Source organism: Panthera leo, chromosome E1, assembly GCF_018350215.1.
Source record: "Panthera leo isolate Ple1 chromosome E1, P.leo_Ple1_pat1.1, whole genome shotgun sequence".
Lineage (NCBI taxonomy): Eukaryota > Metazoa > Chordata > Mammalia > Carnivora > Felidae > Panthera > Panthera leo.
In genome coordinates this window covers 10559087-10581764 of record NC_056692.1, presented here as the reverse complement: position 1 = coordinate 10581764, position 22678 = coordinate 10559087, and the positions used below count along the sequence as shown (strand labels likewise).

Below are 22678 nucleotides of genomic sequence, written 5' to 3'. Positions count from 1 at the left end.
GTGCACCCCTGCGAAGCGCCGAGAGCCCTTTGGGCGGCTCCCTCGGGCAAGCTGGACAGCGGCGCGCGCGCGCGGGCGGAGGCGTGGCTTCCTCTGCAGGTGGGTTCGGATTGGACGCAGCCAGTAGAAGGGGTGGGAACCTCCTCAGAGACCGCCCAGCGATTGGCTAGAGGCTGGAGGGAGCGTGGTCTTGGGAGGCGGGGCGGGGGGGACCGGCTGGGCAGAGCACGACGCTGAGGTGGTGGCGGCGGCCTTAAACAAGTGAGCGAGCGACTCTTTTAGTACCCCTCCACGGGGGACGGGAGACCGGGGAGGCAGGGGGCACCGGCGACCTCCGAAGGCCCCGAGGAGGTGTCGGAGTGGGGCGCCATTCGGTGAGTGTTGACCGAGAAAAGCGAAGTGCCCCGCCCCTCCCTTTCTTCCTGGACCGCGCCTGGCGGCGCCTCCCCCACCTCCCACCCTGCGTTCCACCCCGGACCTGAGCTCTGGGTTCCAAGTCCGGGTGTGGGACGACGACTGCGTGCCAGCCGCTCTCTTTCGCTCCCTACCTGGCCCCCGTCGGCTTGGGGAACTTGGTAACTCCCTGGTACTGCTCCCCAGCCTCATAGAGGGGAAACTGAGGCCTGGGAGGGCGGCGGGCCCCTCCTCACCAGCGTCTCCGCACAGAAGCCATGGCCGAACCCCTGAAGGAGGAAGAAGGCGAGGACGGCTCTGGGGAGCCGCCCGGGCCGGTGAAGGCGGAACCCACCAACACCGCTGCCTGTGTAGCGGCCAAGAACCTGGCCCTGCTGAAAGCGCGCTCCTTCGATGTGACCTTTGACGTGGGGGACGAGTACGAGATCATTGAGACCATAGGCAACGGGGCCTATGGGGTGGTGTCCTCAGCGCGCCGACGTCTCACCGGTGAGCTTCCCTATCGTGAACCGCTTACAGATCTGGAAGCCGGTTCCCTAGAGAGTGAGAAACCTGCTCCATCTCAAACAGCCAGGAAAGCTGGGATCTACATTCTGGCTGAAGGCAACAAATACCGATGAAGTGTCTTCTGGGGTGCCAGGCTCTGTGTTGGGCACAGTTCTCGGGAGCTGCCATTGGTGGTTTTGCCTATTTCTTTAGAAAAAAAAAAAAAAAAAATGACAATACCAGTTAGACCAGAATGGAGATCCCATCTTTGGTTTCTAAAAGAGAAGAGTGTTCCGGAGCCAGAGACTGGCGCAAGGAATTGGTGGTGGGATGGGTGAGGTCTGAGATGGAGAGAGAGTGTAGGTAGGGAGAACGAGCACAGGTTATTTAGAGTCAAGGCTCTGCTACTGATTAGCTGCACAACTAGCTAGTTACTAGCAGGTAACTAGGTTACTATGGGGGGTTATCATGTCCAACATTGAACTACTAGTATCTGTCTCAGGATAGATGTGAAGGGGAAATCTGATAATGTGTGCTTAGGACAAGGCTTGGCACATAGTAGGTTCTTGTTATAGGGTAGTTGTTATTCAGTATATGGTAACCGCATTCTAGAAGGGAGATGTTGGGGGGCCTGGGTGGCTCAGTGGGTTCAGCTCAGATCATGACCTCGCGGTTTCGTGAGCTGGAGCCCCGCACAGGGTCGTGTGCTAAAAGCCAGAGCCTGCTTCAGATCCTCTGTCCCCCTCTCTGCCTCTCCCCCACCTTTGCACACACTCTCTCAAAAATAAATAAAACACTAAAAAAAAAAAAAAAAAAAATAGACGGGAGATGCTGAGAGTGGCCTTTTGCCAGTCTGCAGCCACTCTAAGGTACGTCATGGTATCTTCCTTTTCCCTGCTCCCCAGGCCAGCAGGTGGCCATTAAGAAGATCCCTAATGCTTTTGACGTGGTTACCAATGCCAAGCGGACCCTCAGGGAGCTGAAGATCCTCAAACACTTCAAGCACGACAACATCATCGCCATCAAGGACATCTTGAGGCCCACGGTGCCCTACGGGGAGTTCAAATCTGTGTAAGGAGCAGGGATGGGAGAGAAAGGCAGAGGCGGGACCTTTTCTGAAGGCCGGGGCCATGTTGCTGAAGTTTCCGAAGGGCAGCTGAAGGCAGGCTGGGAAATGTCCCGTGATTCCAGGACCAGTGTCCCTTAGGCTTTTGCCCAGGACAACCGTGATTACTCGTGAAGAGTACAGACGTTACGGTTTTATGAAATCTCGGTATGTGGGATGGGAGACGTGGGACCTTCATGAGATAACGTCACCCTTTTGTTCTCATAGCAGATATCACTGGTCAATCACAGAGCACTTTCTTAACAAAACCTGGGCAAGCCTGCGCAGTTTTCACATAGTCTTTCAAGCAGCCACACCAAACAGTGGAGACGGCCCCCAAACTAGACCTGTCGGCCAGCCCTGGTTTAGTCCAACCCTGGGGAAACTGGATCTAGACAGAAAAATGATTTAACTTCACTTGAGGTTATGGAAGAGTTGGAGAAGATCCTGACTCTTCATACCATGCCATTGGCCCCTGCAGAGTGCAAGGATGAGGCCATTACCTGTCGGCGCTGGGAGGGAGTAGTGAGGCTGAGGCTGGGGCTGCCGCGCCGGCGAGGCAGCCATGCCCGTCTTTCTTGCCCCCTCTAGCTACGTGGTCCTGGACCTGATGGAGAGCGACCTGCACCAGATCATCCATTCCTCCCAGCCACTCACTCTGGAGCACGTGCGCTACTTCCTGTACCAGCTGCTTCGGGGCCTCAAGTACATGCACTCGGCTCAGGTCATCCACCGCGACCTCAAGCCCTCCAACCTGTTGGTGAATGAGAATTGTGAGCTCAAGATCGGTGACTTCGGCATGGCCCGCGGCCTGTGCACCTCGCCGGCTGAGCACCAGTACTTTATGACTGAGTATGTGGCCACGCGCTGGTACCGTGCTCCTGAGCTCATGCTCTCACTGCATGAGTACACGCAGGCCATCGACCTGTGGTCTGTGGGCTGCATCTTTGGTGAGATGCTGGCCCGGCGCCAGCTCTTCCCAGGCAAAAATTATGTGCACCAACTGCAGCTGATCATGATGGTGCTGGGTACTCCATCGCCGGCCGTGATTCAGGCCGTCGGGGCCGAGAGGGTGCGGGCCTATATCCAGAGCCTGCCGCCACGTCAGCCCGTGCCCTGGGAGACAGTGTACCCGGGCGCTGACCGCCAGGCCCTCTCACTGTTGGGGCGCATGCTGCGTTTTGAGCCCAGCGCCCGCATCTCCGCAGCTGCTGCCCTTCGCCACCCCTTCCTGGCCAAGTACCACGATCCTGATGATGAGCCCGACTGCGCCCCGCCTTTTGATTTCGCCTTTGACCGTGAAGCCCTCACCCGGGAGCGCATTAAAGAGGCCATCGTGGCTGAGATTGAGGACTTCCACGCGCGACGCGAGGGCATCCGCCAGCAGATCCGCTTCCAGCCTTCCCTGCAGCCTGTGGCCAGTGAGCCTGGCTGCCCCGACGTTGAGATGCCCAGCCCCTGGGCTCCCAGCGGGGACTGTGCCATGGAGTCCCCTCCGCCAGCCCCGCCGCCGTGTCCGGGCCCGGCACCTGACACTATCGATCTGACCCTGCAGCCACCCCTGCCCGCCAGTGAACCAGCCCCTCCGAAGAAAGAGGGCGCCATCTCAGACAACACCAAGGCGGCCCTCAAAGCTGCCCTGCTCAAGTCCTTGCGGAGCCGACTCCGAGGTGCCTTGTGGAGGCAGCGGCTGGCCAGGGAGTGGGGCTGCAGAGGGGGTACTCCCAGCTTGGACAGGCCACAGACTCTTACCCTCCCCCTGCCAACTTCTCTGCAGATGGCCCCAGTGCTCCTCTGGAAGCTCCTGAGCCTCGGAAGCCGGTGACAGCCCAGGAGCGCCAGCGGGAGCGGGAGGAGAAGCGGCGGAGGCGGCAGGAGCGAGCCAAGGAGCGGGAGAAGCGGCGGCAGGAGCGGGAGCGCAAGGAGCGGGGGGCCGGGGCCTCTGGGGGTCCCTCCACTGATCCCCTGGCTGGGCTGGTGCTCAGTGACAATGATCGCAGCCTGTTGGAGCGCTGGACTCGCATGGCCCGGCCCCCGGCCCCCACACCGGCCCCGCCCCACGCCCCAGTCCCGGCCCCCACCCCAGCCCAGCCCACCAGTCCTCCGGCTGGCCCCCCACCACAACCTGCAGGCTCCACCTCTGGCCCCCCACCGCAGCCTGCTTGCCCACCCCCTGGCCCTGCTCCCCACCCTGCCAGCCCTCCGGGGCCCGTCCCTGGCCCTGCTCCACTCCAGAATGCCGCCTCTAGCCTCCTGGCTCCCCAGTCGCTTGTGCCACCCGCTGGGCTGCCTGGCCCCGGCTCCGTAGGTGTTCTGCCTTACTTCCCATCTGGCCCGCCCCCTCCAGACCCCGGAGGGGCCCCTCAACCCTCCACCTCAGAATCGCCCGATGTCAACCTGGTGACCCAGCAGTTGTCCAAGTCACAGGTGAGAGGCGAGGCCCAGGCTGTGGGCTCTCCTGGATCTGGGCCCAGGGAAGATGGGTCTGGGGAGTCCTTGCTGTTTGGTGGGGATGGGGGATAGGAGAGTCTTTGGTGTATCTTTATTCCATGAAAACTGAGTGGCAGATGGGGCTTATCTCTGAACTTGTTCTCTTGCTCTTAGAAGAAGCGTAATGCCAACAAGCAGGCTGTCGGGAGACAAATAAGATGCTTCCTGGGAAGAGGGCTTGGACCAAGCTGGTCCCTAATTAGCACTCGATGATTGTCAAGGATTGTCAAGGGTGGTGCTGTCATCTCCCACAGGTGTCCAGGCAGAGTCGCCGGCAGCATCAGGACGGACTTATGTAGACGTCTGTCCGCTCTTGATGGTGCCTGTGTCGTAACCTGCCATCATCCGTTGCAGGTGGAGGACCCCTTGCCCCCGGTCTTCTCGGGCACTCCGAAGGGCAGTGGGGCCGGTTATGGTGTTGGCTTTGACCTGGAGGAATTCCTAAACCAGTCTTTCGACATGGGCGTGGCTGACGGGCCACAGGATGGGTAAGATGGCAGGACCGAGCTTCTGGAATGGGCTGTGGGTAGGGTTTCCTGTTGGGGGAGGAGCTCGCCTGTGGGATGGGCAGGGAGCCAGCCTAGGCTAACAGTGCCTTTCCCCTCCACTCTCCCTGCTTCCCTTATCCCCGCAGCCAGGCAGACTCGGCCTCACTCTCGGCCTCCCTGCTTGCTGACTGGCTGGAGGGCCATGGCATGAACCCTGCCGACATTGAGTCCCTGCAGCGTGAGATCCAGATGGACTCCCCAATGCTGCTGGCTGACCTGCCTGACCTCCAGGAGCCCTGAGGCCCACGGCCCGTGCCTTGCTGCGGGGGCAGACCCAGCTACAAGACTCACAGAAACGTCTCCAAGGGCTGGAGCCTTGGGCCCAGCAGCAGAAGCTTGGCTAGATTATTCTGCAGGTTCATCTCAGACACACTCTGCAGCCTTAAGCAGCCACCTGAGCCACCACCAAGCCATGGAAGGATCAGGAAACCTCTACTCCTTGAGCGATCCTTTTCAGTATTGTATTTTTATTATTATTATTATTATTATTATTATTATTATATTAATATTATTACACAGTCTTTTTGCCATCAAAATGAGGCCTGTGAAATATAAGGTTCCCTTTAGTGCCTAACTCTAGGTGTCTTTTTGGAGTTGAGAGCAGGGTGTCATAAGTAGGGGAGCAAGGGGGAGCTGGGTCCCCCCATGTTTGGGGGCCGAGCAGACAACACTTGCATGCACAACAGCCAAAACCACTTCATTCAGATCCTGAGGTTTATTGAGATCTTCGCTCCCCACCTGCTTCCAGCCCCACAGGAGGTGGTCCTCTGCCCCCTCATGTGGTCAAACCTCAACCCTGGGGTGGGTGGGGGACCTTGTGTCTATGCCTACCGTGGTTGTACCTGTTTTCGAGCGGCATGCGGTAACTGTGCTGAAATACAGTTTTGGCATTGGGCTCTGGGGGCCGGGACAGGCAGGTAGGGGAAGCTGAGTATGACAGTGAGATGGGGCTGGGGGTCCATGGTGCTCACCGTTGGGGGATGAGTCGGTGGGAGGGAAGCGGAGGACGGAGATACTCGGAACGGTGCGGGGAGCGCCGGGCTGTGGCGGCAGTGGCCACACGTGGGTAGCCTGGCTCACGCCGTGGGTATCGGTCAGGCTACGCCAGCTCAGTCTAGCACACTAGGGTGGCTCCAGACCGAGGAGCCCGCGGTGAGGAAGCTGGCTGAGGTGGAATGCGGAAGCCCACAGCCGAGGAGAGCGGTTCGGCCTTTGGGGTAGGGCAGAGGCAAGGAAGAGTCTCGCGGAGCCCAGTCAGGTCTGGGCCGGGACGGCCGCGCCTTTCGGAGGAGGCCTGGGTCAGCTGCTGGCCGCGTGGCCTGTGACGAAGGGAACAGAGGCCTGGCCTGGAGATGGACACCCTGGGGGCGACGGGATCCGCTGGGGCGAGAGCCGCGAGATCCCCTGTGAGAAGCAGGTGCTAAGAGAGCAGTAGGCAGGGGTGAGGCCAGGGCGCAGAGGGAGCACTCATGGAAACCTGGAGCAGCTAGGAGGGGGAACTCGGGGCCTGACAGGGGCCAGCCCCTCAGGCCCGGCGGATTTTCATCTCGGTGCGCTTGAGGGAGTAGTAGAAGCCCTTCCACTGGGCCCAGTTGATGCCATTAGCATAGGAGAGGTGGGAGCCGCCCAGGTAGAAGCCGTTGAGGTTGGCGAAGTGGCAGCTGCGGAACCAGAAGGCTCCCGAGGAGAGGGCTGCACAGTTCTGCACAAAGAGGTCCTGGTCCCGGTCGAAGGTGGAGAATTTCTGGCCGCTGTGGTAGGACAGGGAGTCGCCTGGCGGAGGGGAGGAGGGATGGGGCCACTGAGGCGGGGTGCAGGGCCCCGTGCTGGCAGGGACGGGGATGGCGGGGACGGGGGACGCTACGCGAGGCGTCACGTGGCAGCCTGGCGGGACGGGGCACCCTCCCTGAGTCCTCTGTTGGGTAGCTGTGCTCCTGCAGTGAAGGGAAACAGCTGCTCCCCGCAGCGCTGCCTGGAGTGAGGGGACGCGGCTTGTCCCAGGGCCGAGGCCCAAGCTGGGTGGGAGCCAGCAGGGCCCTTTCGGGCCAAGCGGGGAGGGAGGGGCCCAGAAGGGGCTGGGAGCCAGCTGGGCAGTGCCAGCCCTGCCTTCTCCCCGCCTCCCCGCCCCCCCCCCCACAGCCCCTTGTTAGGGCGGCAGCAGGGGGTACCTGCCCCGCCGTCCTCGAAGCCTGCCACGTAGAGGGTGTAGCCGTCCTCCTCAGCACTGACCGCGTTGGGCGAGATGGAGAATTCGGCGTACTTGGCCGAGGCCGTGTTGTTCTCAAAGTCCTCCAGGTCCACTCGTAGCTCGTACTTCTGCTTCAGCGTCAGGAGGTGCAGGTTCTGCAGCCCTGGGTAGGGGGTGGGGGTGGGGGGAGGGGCAGCTGCTCAGCAAAGCTCTGGCTCAGGGCGGCCCCCAGCCCACCGGACGCCCCTGCCCCCGCCTTACCCAGCCAGTACTCCCCGTCGGCACGGCCAAAGCCCAGCTTGTAGTCATTCCAGCCCCGGAAAAAACTCACGGAGCCATTGAATCTCTTCTGGAAAACCTGGAGCACAGAGGACAGGCCTGGACGATCAAGAGTCCAGGGGGTGGGGGCCTCACGCAGGCACGGACCCTGTGGTGCTGAGGGGCTTCGTTAAAGGACCAGACTGGGACCTAACACGAGGCACACGCTGGCACCAGGCCCCTCGGTGAGCAGCTCCCGAGTGCCAGGGAAGGGTTAAGAGGGGGAGTAAGTCGTTCTAGAGTTCAGGCAGCTGGCAGTGAGTTCCAGTGTGGGCTGTGTGACTTTGGGCAAATGACTTCACCTCTCTGGGCTCCAGTTCCTCTATAGAAGGTACCTTTCTCCCAGGATTATTGTGAGGATACAGGCACTAGCCTGCCTCAGGCACCTGGAATTCAGTGTTGGCGGCGCCTCACAAGCTACACCGCGGATATCGTGACCCCATTAGAGATGACAAAACCGAAGCTCCCGGAGGTGAAGCTCCGTCACGCAGCCGGGGCAAGAACCTGGCCTCCGTTCCTTCCTCCCACTCACCGTCCACTTGCCGCCCCCGGTGGTCATGTCACAGAAGACAGGCACGGGCACGCTGGGGCCCGAGGGGTAGATGAGGTACACGCCGTCCTCCTGGTAGCCCTGGGCGTAGATGTCATCGCAGTCCAGGGGCTGCTGAAGGCAAAACTTCTCCAGAGCTGGGGGCAGGGGCGGGGAGGGTGAGGAGAGGAGACCAAGGCATACCCGGCACCCCGCAGCTTGCCCCCGTTCCTAGGGGCACAAGCAATCACGGCATTTCTTCCGGGGTGGGGCAGGGGGGATGCTCAAAGATCACCTCCACCTGCCCCGTGCTGTAGAGGAGGGGATGGCATCCCGGCTCCCAGAAATGACGGCTCAGAGTACTCTCTCCTCGCCCAGCCTGCTGGCCGGGCTGCTTACCGTCTCCCCGGATCCCAGAGGCCTGGGGGGCGCAGGGGGGCGTGGAGAGAAGCAGCAGCAGCGGCAGGGCCAGGAGGGCCTGGGACAGGACGACAGGGTCACCTCACCGCAGCCCCCCCCCCCCACCCCCCGCAACCAGCCCCAGAGCTCCTTGCGTTCTCTGCACCGGTCCCTCAAGCAGACCACCCCCTGCCAGGAGCCCCTTGCCTTCCCCCTCTGGCCCCTCTTTCCCCGCCAGAGGAACACCACGCTCTGGGACAGGCCCGGGGCCTCACAGCTTAAGAGTCTCCCCTGGATCACAGGAATGTCCTGTGCCTTCATAGCCCCCTCTCTGGTAAGGGCCCTCTTCCCCCAAGGGGGCTCGGGCCCCCGGTGCCGTGAGTCCCCTGCCCCGGGCCCGGTACCTTCATGCTGCCAGTTCAGCTCGGAGCGGCTGGGTGTCTGCTGCCCCAGACTGCGCCCCAGACTGCACCCGCCCAGAGTTATGTGCTGGGCCCTGGCCAGCCGCCCTGGCCCCGCCCCCTGTAGCTGCAGAGCCCCCCTCACCCCTCCCCGGCTCTGAACCAGCATCTGCTTTCATGGTCAGGGGGGCCAGGGGATGTGGGGCCCAGGCCAGGGGACCACCTGCGTCTCATTAGGCCTGTCAGGGGTAGATTACTGGGGAGTTCACTCCCTGCTGAGTCACCCCGCTCCCTGGAGCCCCTCTACCACCCACCCCCTGGACCTGGTACCCCCAGCCCATCCCCTGCTTCCCAATGTCCCCCCCCCCCCCAACACACACACCCCCCAGATGTCTGTTTATTTTCTTCCCCGGCCTGTGTTTCATCAGCCTTTGGGGGAAGGCTAAGGAGTGGTGGGGAGGGTGTGGGCATGCCTGGGTTCTGGGGAGGGGAGGCCCGTTATGGGGGAGCAGAGGGCTGGAGAGGCAGCTTAGGAGCTCCTGATGTGGGAGCCTGTCTGGGGCTGGAGGGGGATAGGGGCAGCGGGGGCCAGGCCGTCTCCTGGCAGGGCTGGGACATTTCTGAGCCATGAGCACAGCCTGCAGGCGTCCAACTGCTGTCTGCCCCAGCTCAAGCCAGGGCCCCTCTCCAGCCCCCTCCCAGCCCCCCTTGCTCTGGCCCCTCAGGCCCCCTCCTTTCCCCTCCCACAGTGTTCCCCGGGGATCCGTCTGGCTCCTGCACTGAGCGCACTGAGCGAGGGGCCTCTTGTTCTCTTCACCTCACCCCACCCCCCTTCCTTCTCCCAAACCTTTTACCTCAGCCCCCATCCCACCTCAGCCTCCCCACTAGACCCCTCTTAAGTAGTGTCTCATTTTCTCAGCCCTGAAAGCCTGCCTCTTGCCTCCTCGCCCCCATTGAGCCCGGGTGTCCTCCTGTCCGCCTCCCAAGCATTCCTGGGGCCCACCTGCTCCTTTCTCCATTTAGGTTCCAGGCGTCCTTCGAGCCCTCCCAGGTGCTCGTCACCCCCAGCCTCTTCATGGATGCCCCTGCTTCCGTTCCCTCCCCTTCCTTCCATCCTCTGCGCAGGCTGCCAGCACAATCTTTCTGGAGGGCTGCTTTGTCATCACCTGTTTAAAGCCTCTGGTGGTTCCCTATCGCCTCAGGGCTGAGACTGTTGCTCACCTTGGACTTGAGAGGAATTTTAAGTCCTGGCTTAGACTTACCTTAAGGACCTCATCCCCTGACTGCCTGTGACTCCTCAAGTACAATCTGGCCACACCAGATTTCTCGCCGTGGAGCTCCCCCCTCCGCCCCCTTTGCCCACTCAGTTGTTCCTTGAGGGGCCCACCCGGTAGAGTCTTCTCTACCAGGTCACGGGTGCAAACGGGCCAGGTCAGTGTCATTCCTGCACGCTTTGCACACATCACAGACTGGCATGTGTGTTCGGTCACAGATCAAATATCTTTTGAGCACCCACTTTGTGCTGGCTGTTGGGGACACAGTTTCTGCCCTTAAGGAGTGGCAAACACCGGCATTAGCTCATTGCAGATGTTAACGTGGTTATACAGGAGCCTCTGTGGAGTGGATGAACAAATGAGGTATCCAGAGGCACAGAGTAAGAAAGGGCTCTGGCCCAGGTCCCCTCTCCTAAGTCAGTAAGCCCCTTGGATGAGCCCAGTTGGCTTCCTTGACTTCGGCTGTGTAATTGCCGGTAAGAGTTGTCTCTCCCCCTAGCTGTGTCGTGCCCTGGAGCCAGGTTGCCAGCTTTCAGATCCCGGCTGTGCCACCTGTTAGCTGGGAGACCTTGGACAAGTGCTCTCTGCTTCAGTTTCCCCCTTTGTAAAATGAGGATAGTAATAGTATCTCCTTCCCAGGGCTGTGCTAAGAAGTAATCTATAACAAGTGCCTATATACCATATGCCACGATACCCACGATGCGTGACTCTACCTACAATCGGTAAGTAAGAAATTTTAGTTATCATCGTTAACGTCACAATTGTGATCTCAGGTGAACGGTGTGCCTTCCATGTGATTTTTATCCTTGCCTGTGGAAGAGATAGTTGCCTGCCTCTCCACACCCTCCATCGTTCCCTCAGTCCTTTGTAAAGTCAGGGAGCTACTCCGTCTTCCTGCCATTTGCCCTGTTGCCGGGCACGATGGCTGGAGCTCCAGCCACCTCTTTGGCCAGTGAGGATGAGGCCCCGTCAAGGGATGGCAGAAGGTGTGTGTGTCTGGCTGGCTCATTCGGTAGAGCATCCAACTCTTGACCTCGGGGTTGTGAGTTTGAGCTCCACGTTGGGTGTAGAGAGCACTCAAAAAAGAAAAAAAAAAAGAAGAAGAAAAGAGAGAGAGAGAGAGATGGTGGAACATGATCAGGGAGGAGTTGGGTCCCTCAGGACTTCGTGGAGTGGGTCCAAGGCCAAGCTCTGGACTGCCCTTCCCTAAGCCTCATTTACGTGCGAGAGAAAGAAACTTTTATCTAGCTTAAGCCTCCGTTGTTTTTCTCCTGTTACACACAGCTGAATCTAATCCTAATACATCTCTCCTTTCAGCAAATGCCAGCTAATTTTAGCACAGGCTACAAATAGGAAAATCATGAAAAATCAGTCATCAAAACAAATAATAAAATATGTAGTAGAATACAACTAATAAAAAAAAAGTAGGCAGAAAAAATTAAGCAGGGAGGCATCAGTCATATTTTGCCTTTTTTTTTTTAACTTCACAAGAACATATGTAGGTGTGGCAAAGCAGGCACTCTGTTCACTGGATGTGGTCGGGAATTCGTTGAACCTTCCAGAGAAAGAGGCTTGGTACATACCAAGAGTCAGGAACACCTCTCTGAAGCTGCCGTCTGAAGGAAATACTCTGACATTTGACAAGGCGCGTGTACTGGTCAGTGGGCATATTCGTGGGCCGCCCACCGTGGGAACCTTCTTCCCGTGTTTGGGGGATCCCCCTCCCCCCCACCTGGAATACCTGTGCTTGCTCTCCCAGCCTTCCTTGCGGTTCTGTTGAGGGCACCTGACCTCGGTTCAGCCAACCAAAAGCATTGCCCTGGGCTTTGTTTAGGGAGAGCTTGGTTTAAGAAGCAGGAGATTGAAGAATTCACTCTTGGGGCGGTAGTGACCCCTGAGGCATCTGACTTCTGGTCCTCTGGCTGGTTGGTGGTGGCTTTGCAAGCACGGTGCTGAGTCACATAGACTCTGGCTCGGGCTGCAAAGCCCTGAGCTTGGTTCTCAGCACCTCTTGGCAATTGGTTTTCTGTGCCCACGATCTGCTTGCAAAAGACCCCTTCTCATGAGTGAAGATGTTTACATTAGGGCTTTTTCACGGCCAGCAGCAGATGCCAACCCTGACCAACTTTGTTGGAAGGCTTTCGGGGCCTTGGAATTGTGGAGAACTAGCAAGACTGGGGACCAGTGGTTGCTCAGGCTGCTCCAAGGTCCTCAGTGGTGGTCTTGTAGTGGGGACAGTCTGTCAGGGTGGTGTTGCTCCCTGGACAGGCCGGGTCTTGGTCAGCCTGCGAGCCAGGAGGTGGGGAGCACCCGTCCCACTGGCCTTGCTTCGGTCGCTTGCCTACCCACTTGGCATTTGCCCCTCCACCTCCTCATCACTGGGTTCCCGTGGCCCCTGGCTTCTGGCTGGTTTCGGCCAGTGGGAGGCACCAACAGGAGGTGGAAGAAGAGGGAGGTTGGGGTGTTTGTCCCTGGCTCCCACCCTGCCTAGGACTGTGGTTTCAGCAATGGCTGTGCCCGCCTCCCCACCTCCAATTATAGCTCTTGCCGTAACCCCCTTCACTGGCCCTGATAACTCCATATCTTCCCCTTACCCCTGCCGCCTGGGATGCTAAGGCCCCCACCACTGCTAGTCCCAGGGTGGCTTCCTTAATGCCCACGCCCAAGTAAGTAGTCCATTAAATTCCCTTACAAACAAAAGCTGAGGTTGCCTTTGTTTCTTGCCAGGACCCTGACGGACACCAGGGCTTTCTTAGGTTTTGTTCTGAAAGCCCAGCTCCCGTGGACTGTCTTAGACAACAGCCAAAGACAAGACCCCCACACTGTCTGTGGGTGCCGGGCATCGTGTCTCCATAGGACTTTCCTAACTGCTCCTCGGCTCATCACCTGGCCTTCAGCCTGAACCGGGAGAGGGCTGAGGAGGGGAGTTTTTGAAGGGAACTCCTAGGAGCAGAGGGCACTCAAGGAGGGGAGAGGGTGTGTCCCCCAACTCGGGCCATGCGAGGGGGCTCCAAGAAGGGTGAGGCTGCCTGTAGGAGAGACCCTGGCTGAGTGGCTGCAAAGGGCTGCTACTGCAGCAGGGGGAGGGGCTGTTGGGAAGAGGGCTGGGGCCCTCAGGGTCACTGGCAGGACAAGGATGTAGTGTCCCTTGAGCACCTCTAGGACACATCAGGCATCCTTTAATCCCTATGTAGGCAGCTGCGGACAGACATGACTTTCAGCCCTCCTGGAGCTAGAGGGGGAAAAAATGACAACGTGAAATGATGAGCATAGTGAAAAAGAAAGCAGAGGAGGGGTGGGAAGGAAGGCCATGGTGAGAAGGGGTGACGGCTGACTCGGGGTCCCAGGTCCGCCGTCGCTTTTGTGGTGGGGGACGCTTCCCTCCCTGTATTTTCCCTCTTTGTCAAGGGGGCAATGAGGAAGCACTTGGTGCCTCTCCCCGCTTTTCTTGGTAGTTTGGGGCAAGTTCAGTTGATGGAGCTCAGAGGGTGGCCAAGAGTAAAGCAGGTTGGAGATGCGGAGGGAATCGAATGCCAGGCCAAGTCACTCGAAGCGGACCCCGAGGCCTTTGGAACTGGGGTGTGTTGAGGCATGATCTTGCGTCTCCTGTTTGCCCCCTGGGATTTATGTAACCTGGGAGCTTGATTTTATTTTGGTGGGAGAGAGGTGTGCATGCTGCTTACCAGGGAAAACATACAGGTGATAGGTTGGTCTTCCTTTCTTAAAATAAAGGAGGGGCGCCTGGGTGGCTCAGTCGGTTAAGTGTCCGACTTCGACTCAGGTCGTGATCTCATGGTTCGTGAGTTCAAGCCCCACGTCAGGCTCTGTGCTGACAGCTCAGAGTCTGGAGCCTGCTTCAGATTCTGTGTCTCCTCCTCTCTCTGCCCCTCCCCTGCTCTGCTCGCTCTCTCTGCCTCTCAGTAATAAATAAACGTTAAAATTTTTTAAAAAAATAAAATAAATAAAATAAAATAAAATAAAATAAAGGAATGCATAGGCATAGTTGGGAAAAAGGTGTGCTGAAAGGCCCTTCCTTGAAAAACAGCATTCCCACCCTGGTGTTTGAGTCCTTCTGGTGGGTCTTTTCCATTTCATTGTGTGGCCACTTGGGGGCCCTTCCATACTGGAGGCTGTGTCCTCATTCTGAGAATGTTCGGCTCTGTTGCCCGTTCTCCATTTTCTCTGTTCTCTCTCTTTTTAGCTTTAAAAATGTTATTCTTAAGTAATCTCTGCACCCAGTGTAGGGCTCAAACTCATGACCCCAGGATCAAGAGTCTCACACTTCACCGACTGAGTCAGCCAGGCACCCCTCTGTTCTCTTTCTTATAATTTTACTAGTTAGATGCTGGACCTCCCAAATCAATCCTGTATTTGTTCTTATCTTTTGTCTGACATTTTTCATCTCTGTGTTTTTAATTCTAATTTGTGGAGCACACCCTTAATGTCCAACATTCCTATTGACTACAATATTAGCTTTTCATGTTATTTTTATTTTCCAGGTCCCTCTTGTTTTAAGGCTTTATTTGGGGTATAATTTACATATCATAAAATCTACCCGCTCCTTTAAAAAATATAGTCTTTATTTTATTTTAGTTATTTTTTTTAAGAGAGGGGGGTGCAAGTGAGCAAGGGAGCAGAGAGAGAGAGAGAGAGAGAGAGAGAGAGAGAGAATCCTGTGAGGGGCAGACAGAGAGAGAGGGAGAGAGAGAGTGGGGCTCACCCAAAGCAGGGCTTGTGTTTTACCCAGAGTGGGGCTCGTGCTTACCCAATGTTGGACTTGAACTTGTGTGAGATCATGACCTGAGCCAAAGTCAGATGCTTAATGACTGAGCCACCGAGGTGCCCCAGTAGTCTTTATTTTTTAGAAGACTTTTACGTTCACGGCAAAACTGAGAGGAAGGTACCGAGGTTTCCTATGTAGCCCCTGCCCCCACACATGCACGATCAACGTCCCCTAGCAGAGTGGGACATTTGTTACAGTGGGTGAACCTTCACTGACACATCATCGTCACCGCAAGTCCATAGTTCACACAGGGCTCCCTCTCGGTGTCGTACATTCTATGGGTTTGGATGGATGTATAACCACATCCCACCACTAAGCATCATATAGAATAGTTTACTGCCCTAAGGACCCTCCATGATCCACAGATTCGTCCCCGTACCCCTCCGGCAACCGCGGATATTTCTACCGTCTCCATAGCTTTGACTTTTTCATAGTATCACGTAATTGGGATCATACAGTACGTAGCCTTCTCAGAGGAACCTCTCTGACTTAGTGATGCACATTTAAGGTTCTTCGCTGCCTCTCGTGGCTTGGTAGCTCGTTTCTTTGTAGTGCTGAATAATATTCCGTTGTCTGATGGACCACAGTGTACCCACTCACCTACAGAAGGACACCTCGGCTGCTTCCAGGTGTCGGCAGTGGTGAACGAAGCTGCTATGTTTGGGTGAATAGCAAGGAGTGTGGTCGCTGGGTCATATGATAAAGAGTACGTACGTTTAGCAACGTAAGAAACGGCTGAACTGTCTTCCCCAGTGGCTGCACCCCTTTGCACTCCCACCAGCAATGATTGAGAGTTCCTGTCGTGCCACATCCTTGCCAGCATTTGGTGTTGTCGGTATTTTGGCTTTTGTGGTTTTGTTGTCTTGATTTGCAATTCCCTAATGACATGTGATGTGGGGCCCCTTTCCACATGTTTACTTGCCATGTGCATGTCTTTTAAAAAACTTTTATTGTATTTTATTTTTCGAGAGCGACGGGGTGCAAGTGACTGAGGGAGGAGAGAGAGGGAGAGAACCTCACGAGGGACAGAGAAGCATGCTCACCCAAAGCGGGGCCCAAACTCACGAGATACGGAACTTGAACTCATGAACTGTGAGGTCGTGGCCTGAGCCGGTCAGATGCTCAACCAGCTGAGTCACCCAGCCACCTCATCTGCATGTGTTCTTTGGTGAGGCATCTCTTCAGATCTTTTGCCCATTTTTAAATCAGGTTGTTTTCGTGCTGTTGAGTCAATTGCTCCTTTTTAACGCATGCAATGTTTTTGGTTTTGCTTTGTTTTGTTGTGTTTTATGAATGTGCATCTTCTCTTCTTTGGAGATATCAATCACAACTGTGAGGTTTTCTTCCGTTTCCTGAGTTATCTCTACTTCCTCCATTCTTTAAATGTTTACTTATTTTGAAGGAGAGTGTGCGTGTGAGCTGGAGAGAGGGGCAGAGAGAGAGGGAGAGAGAATCTTAAGTAGGCTCCATGCTCAGTGCAGAGTCTGATGTGGGGCTCGATCCCATGGCCACGAGATCATGACCCACGCCAAAATCAAGAGTCAGACGTTCCACCGACTGAGTCAGCCAGGTGCCCCTCCTCCATTTTGCTTATTTGACTTGGTGGCCGTCTCGTGTGTTTGAGGCTTTCTTCAAACACCTGCTGCTGATTTGTTCAAATTTGGGAGAAGGCTCTGGAACCTGTTAGGAAGCTCTGTGGACCCCGGTGGGGCTGGGCCTCGCTGTGGCTGACGGGTCAGAAGGTGTATCCTCCATAGAACAGGAAACCTCACTATAGTAGCACAACCAGTTGGAGGTATTTTGTTTCTGTTTTTCCACAAGAAAGTAACAAACTACAGAAATGGACAGAGCAGGGCTACTTGAGAAGCTGTAACTTTTTGCATTTCCTTCCTGTATTTTCGGTGGATTTTGGAAGGAAGAGGAAACGAATGTAAGAGATAAATCCACCAGATTTAAAACCACCGCCCCCCCCGGACTATTTGCGTATTTCGTTTGATTTTAAAGCATTTCTTGCTGTTGGCACAACGTTCTGCCTCCTATCAATGAAGAAGCTGATGCTCAAAGAGGTGGCGGCACCGGGGCTCGAACCCGAAGCCCGTTCTTTTCCCATGTTTCTGGGACCCCCAAGAGACTTGTGATCCCATGGGACAGGAGGACATTAGGTACGTGGGACACGTGTGGGAGCAGGCCAGGCCACATTCAGTGAGGCCGTGGTTAGAGGGAGATCCAAGTATGGAGGAAGACAGAGACTCCCAGCCCATGGAGGGTGAGGAAGGCTTCTTAGGGCCCCAGGCGGCTGGCATGACACAGGCCCTTGCGGGTACACACAGCACTCTCCGTGGTACCTGCCCCACAGTGCCTGGTCAGCCAGGTCCTGGCTTCTGTCGCTTTGTTTCCCGTACCTGCCTGCCTGTCAGCTCCCTGAGGACGGGAGCTGGCCCTGAGCCTGTCCCCTGGCACCTGGCAAACACCGGAGAGCCACCTTGAGGTGCTGATGGGCAGGGTGGGGGCAGCTTTCCCTCCAGATGCTAACACCTGCTAAAGGAAAGAAGTCTGGGTTCTGGGGTCCCAAGAAGGAAGGAGCAGAGCCATGGAGGGGTTTCTGGGAGGGGATGGGGAGTCCAAGGGCCTGGCGGAGGGAAGGGTGAGAAAGGGAGAGCTGGTGTTGGGGGTCAGCTCATAGCACAGGAGGGCTGTAAGCCTGGAGCAAAAGTGACGTCGCTTTGTAAACTGTGAAGTGCCCTCCGTATTCAAGAGCCTTCTTCCTGAAGATCGTTTGGTAAAAACAATAGAATCGGGCGCCTGGGTGCTCAGTTGGTCAAGTGTCTGACTTCAGCTCAGGTCATGCTCTCATGGTTCTTGAGTTCAAGCCCCGCGTCGGGCTCTGTGCTGACAGCTTGGAGCCTGGAGCCTGCTTCAGATCCTGTGTCTCCCTCTCTCTCTGCCCTTTCCCTGATCACGTCATATCTCTCTCTCTCAAAAATAAATAAACATTAAAAACATTTATAAATGAATTGGGAAATGGTTCCTCCTCCTTCCATTTTCCTGGGAGATATTGTATAAAATTCATGTTACTTATTCTTTAAAAGTTTGGTAGAATTCTCCAGTGAAACCCCTTGCTCCTGGAGATCTTTTCCTTCCTGAAAACATACTGTGTCACTTTCTTGTGCCTCCATGGCTTTTGAAGAGAAATTTGCTGTCATTTGAATTGTTTTCTCCTGTAGATATGTGTTGTTTTTCTCTGGCTGCTTTAAATATTTTTTTCTTCTCTTCAGTTTTCAGAAGTTTAATTATGAACTGTCTTGCCTAGAATTTGGGGGGGTTTGTCCTGTTTGAGATTTGCTCATCTTCTTTAATCTGTAGGTTTATGCCTCTTGTCAAATTTGGGAGGTTTTCAGCCATTATTTCTTTGAGTACCTTTTCTGCCCCTCCCTCCTCCTCTCCTAGGACTCCTATGACATAAATGTTAGATCTTTTGTTACAGTTACATGGGTCCCTGACTCTTAAATTTTTTTTTCCCATCTTTTTTTTCTGTGAGTTGTCACTGGTCTGCCTTTGTCCCATCCATTCTGCTGCTGAGCCCACCCACTGAGCTTTATATTTCTGTTATTGTATTTTTCAGGTCTAAGATTTCCATCTGATTCTTCTTTACAGCTTTTATCTTTTTTGGTGAGGCTTTCTCACCAAAGTGAGAAAAGTGAGGTTTTCATTTGTTTCAAGTGTGTTTGTAATTGCTTGTTGAAGCATTTTATCATGGCTGCTTTAAAATCATTTCAGGTAGTGGGGTGCCTGGGTGGCTCAGTTGGTTAGGCGTCCGACTTTCGGCTCAGATCGTGATTTCAAGGTTTGTGAGTTCAAGCACTGAGTCGGGCTCTGTGCTCACAGCTCAGAGCCTGGAGCCTGCTTCTGATTCTGGGTCTCTGTCTCTCTCTGCCCCTCCCCTGCTCATGCTCTCTCTGTCTCTCAAAAATAAGCATTAAAACTTTTTTAGGGGTGCCTGGGTGGCTCAGTCAGTTAAGCGTCCGACCTCAGCTCAGGTCATGATCTCGCGTTTCGTGAGTTTGAGCCCCGCGTCGGGCTCTGTGCCGACAGCTCAGAGCCTGGAGCCTGCTTCGGATTCTGTGTCTCCCTCTCTCTGCTCCTCCCTGACTCACACTCTGTCTCTCTCTCTCACAAATAAACATTAAAAAAAATTTTTTTTTTAATCTTTTCAGGTAGTTCTAACATCTCTGTCAGCCTCTATTGATTGGTCTTTTCATTCATGGTGAGATCTTCCTGATTCTTGGTATTGAGACAGAGAAACTGGAGGGACCCCATGCAGAAAAGCTAATTTTTTTCTTTCCCCTTTTTCCTGCCCCTGTTCTCGCTATGACCTGCACCCCCACCTTACATATGCCTTGTAGAGCAGATAATGTATGTTCCCCTTGTGAGGGTCAGGGAGTTCATGATTTCTCCGGAGTCTCTCAGCACAATAGATAACATCGAAGGAGTGACCAAGTGACCTTTGTTCCTGGATTGCTGAGAGGACACGTGCACCTCCGTCTTCAGTAAAAAGACTCCCTCTTCTTTCTGAGTCTCCCAGACACCCTGTCTGTCTCTGCACTCCCTCTACAACTTTCACAGGCTGTGTTCTCATTTCCTCTTGGCCCACGGTTGATTTCTGTGCCGTGCGAAGCCAATGACCCTCTTGGCCGGTCCGGTGGGACCCCCTCTGGGTCTGCAGACCACGCGTCAGTGTGATCAGTGATTTTCAAACGAAACCTGGAAAATGTCTAGTTATGTTGTGAGACACTGCGTCCTATTTAAACCTATCTGAGCTGGCTTTCTCTGGCTCCCCTCTGGCAGGGAGAAAGGGGCACTGCCTCAGTATGCCCGGTGAGGGAGAAGTCCAGGTTTCTCGTTCTGCCTCATTGACAATGCCAGCAGGGGCTCCCTGAGACTGCTGGGCGGATCAGAGTTTTGGCTCCCCATGTGGCCTCTGTTAACACTTCATGGTCAGGGAGAGCACTTGTTTCCGGCTGGGAGGAAAGTCAAACCTCTCCACTTGGCCTTCTCTTGACAACAGCCAGGATGTCTGGTCTTTCCACCCAGTCTCCACTGGTATGAGTGGGGGTGGGGCTGCATCTTTTCTGTGTTTCTGGCTGAAGTATTATTATCTAAAAGTTTCCTGACTTCAAAATAAAATAAAATAATAAAATAAAATTGTAAAAAAGGAAAGGAAGAAAGGAAAAAAGGAAAGGAAAGGAAAGAAAAGAAAAAAACGAAAGGAAAGGAAAAAGAAAAGGAAAAAGGAAAGGAAAGAAAAAAGAAAAAAGAAAGCTTCCTGACTTGCCAGGCTGTCCCTTTCCTGGGGTTTTGGCTAGAGAAACAGGCTTTTGTTGTTGTCGTTGTTCTTGTTTTTGTCTGTGCCCACTGGCATTTCCAGAATGCTTGCTCTGCCAGCCCCCAGTCTGTGACAGTGAGACAAAAGGAAAACCCAGGGCATGCACCTCTGTGTCATTCCTTGGGTTCTGAGGTTCCCAACCCATTTGCTTTCTTTTCTCTTTCCGTGTCTCTTTCTTATATTGTCAAAAAGGAACCAGGGGCACCTGGGTGGCTCAGTCATTTGAGCAACCGACTCTGGATTTCAGCTCAGGTCATTGTGAGAAATAAGGCCACTGACCCAATCAGAGGAGGGACGCAGACACTCGAGCGCAGTGAAGCAAGGCTTTAATCGGGTTCTTGCAAGAGCAGGTGTCTCATGGACAGGCACACTTGGGGCAGTTACCGCAGGCAATTTATCTCCTAGCGTGCAAGGCCCTCCCCTGACTCCTCATTGGCTGAGCACTACAGAGGTGAGTCCCTCCCCTGGTTCCTCATTGGCTGAGCACTACAGAGCTTACAGCCTTCAGTTCTTTGGTGCATGCTCGTTGCAAAGCCCGCAAAAATAAGCCTGTGAAATGGAGAGGGGAAGAAGAACCCGGAAGTGAAGTGTCTAAGGGTTTGGGACTCCAAGTGCGGGGGAGGGGGATGCAGTTGTACATATTTCCAACAGGTCGTAAACTTACTGTTAACTAGACAGCGCAGCTTTTATTTGGTATTTCAGAAGATGAATCCTCTCGCTTCTCGCAGTCATGGGACTGAGCCTCACATCAGGCTCTGCGCTGAGTGTGGAGCCTGCTGGAGATTGTCTCTCTCTCCCTCTGCCCCTCTCCCCCACTTTCATGCTGAGTCTCTCTTTCTAAAAAAACAAACAAAAAAAGCACCACAGAGCCAAAATGGAGTCACTATATTAAGCTCCATCAAGACTTAACACCGAACGTAATTGCAGTTTCAGCCTCTCCCATGAGTAGAATTTTAAACCAATCAATCTGGAATTTTTCTGGTCAGCACCAGTGAGGTAATCTGCATGATACCATCCCCCTGCCTTCCCCTAAGGGAAGGTGACCTTGCCTGAAACAGTCTTTTCTTTTGCTAATAACATCCTGTCCCACCCATTACTGGCCCATAAAAGCCTTCCATTTTGTGCAACTCCTTGGAGTCCCCTTCTGTTTCTTAGGGGGGGATGGTGAATAGAGCCAATTAGATATTTAAGACTACTTGGTTGAATTTTTGCTCTTTAACCGTCTCTAATGTCCACAGTGTCTCATATCTTGCACAGGAAGAGGAAGAAGCGTATCTTCTCCATCTTCTGCAAAGCACAAGTCCCTTAAACCGAATTATAACGAGGTGTAACGTCCATGCAGTGCGGCAGACCCGTCTTCACAGACAGGTACACCCGCTCACCACCACCCAGTTGAAACATACCCGGCAGGCTCCCTTCCCTGGTCCTGGGAAGGACTCATGTTGATTCACAGTCTTTAAAAAACCCCGGCTGGCTGGGTGGAGGGTGGGTTGGTAAAGGGCAGGGGAAGGAGTGGACTTCTCAGGCCGGTCATCCGTTCCCAGGGGTCACCGTGGGTGGGGCGGGAGTGGCCTGTGGCCTCGGCCCTGCGTCTGGCTCCCAAGGCTGCTCAGGCCTCTCAGCTGACTGGGTCCCTCTGCTCTGGCACTGGGACATCGTTAGGATGCTGCACACTGGGTCATCTGATCAGGGTGGGGGGTTCCTGCCCTTTTGCCGCCAGACTCACTGTCAGAAGGCGGGGATGGATGGAGCTGGGGACACGTGGGCACAGTGGGGTGAGCCACCAGGCTTGCCTCCAAGGCTCTTTAAGAGCTAGCATTTATCGGGCGCCAACTGCACGTTAGGCTGTCTGCAATAACCCTGCACAGGAGCAATTATTACCTTCAGTTTTACTGCCGGGAAACTGAGCTCGAGTGAGAGGAGTTACTTGGCCTGGGGAGCTGGGTGGAACCAGTATTTGAACTGAGGCCTGTTTGATGCCAAAGCCTGGGTGCTATCCAGTGCCCCCCACAACCTTGCTGGTCTGGTCCCGCTGAAGGAAGGTGTAGGCCAGCTGGCCGGGGAGGTCTATACGCAGAGGTCTGGACCGCAGCCGGCCCCCGGCTCTGTTCAGTCTGACTGTCTGCTTATGTCCAGCTGCGAGGCACGGGGGAACCTGGGTCCAACTGGGCAGAATCTGTGATGGGAAGTTTGCTCCTCAGGGGCCAGCTGGCTGCGACTCCCAGCTTCTTGGCTGGCCGCCTGGATGCTCCAGACCTGGGTAGGCGGCATGGGAGTCGGAAAGGGGGTGGAGCAGGGGAGCGAAGGGGTCTGGAGCCAAGTCTCCAATCTGATCCGGGGGGGAGATGATACATGAGGGT

At 55.2% G+C, this 22678-nt stretch overlaps 2 protein-coding genes across 7 annotated transcripts in view; one reads left to right on the top strand and one right to left on the bottom strand.

Annotated features, from left to right (window-relative positions):
* The first annotated feature begins 40 nt into the window (after positions 1–40).
* The window catches only part of MAPK7 (mitogen-activated protein kinase 7), a 29672-nt gene continuing 7034 nt past the window's right edge, over positions 41–22678 (top strand). The window contains exons 1-8 of one of the 6 annotated variants that reach the window (XM_042914413.1): positions 41–99; positions 667–903; positions 1806–1971; positions 2597–3675; positions 3783–4432; positions 4850–4983; positions 5130–5499; positions 10792–10858. In XM_042914413.1, coding sequence (XP_042770347.1) covers positions 672–903; positions 1806–1971; positions 2597–3675; positions 3783–4432; positions 4850–4983; positions 5130–5283 — 2415 coding nt within the window. In that variant the 5' untranslated portion in view covers positions 41–99; positions 667–671 and the 3' untranslated portion in view covers positions 5284–5499; positions 10792–10858. Of the gene's footprint in view, positions 100–182; positions 904–1805; positions 1972–2596; positions 3676–3782; positions 4433–4849; positions 4984–5129; positions 5618–10791; positions 10875–11643; positions 11697–22678 lie in introns of those variants that run through there. The other 5 variants (XM_042914412.1, XM_042914410.1, XM_042914407.1 and 2 more) reach the window with 5 other exon arrangements.
* On the bottom strand, positions 5632–8954 carry MFAP4 (microfibril associated protein 4). Its single transcript, XM_042914415.1, has 6 exons — positions 8882–8954; positions 8478–8556; positions 8082–8236; positions 7493–7589; positions 7212–7394; positions 5632–6816 (listed from the first exon to the last, which is right to left on the bottom strand). The coding sequence occupies exons 1-6, from the start codon at positions 8885–8887 to the stop codon at positions 6569–6571; spliced, it is 768 nt and encodes a 255-aa protein (XP_042770349.1). The 5' UTR covers positions 8888–8954; the 3' UTR covers positions 5632–6568.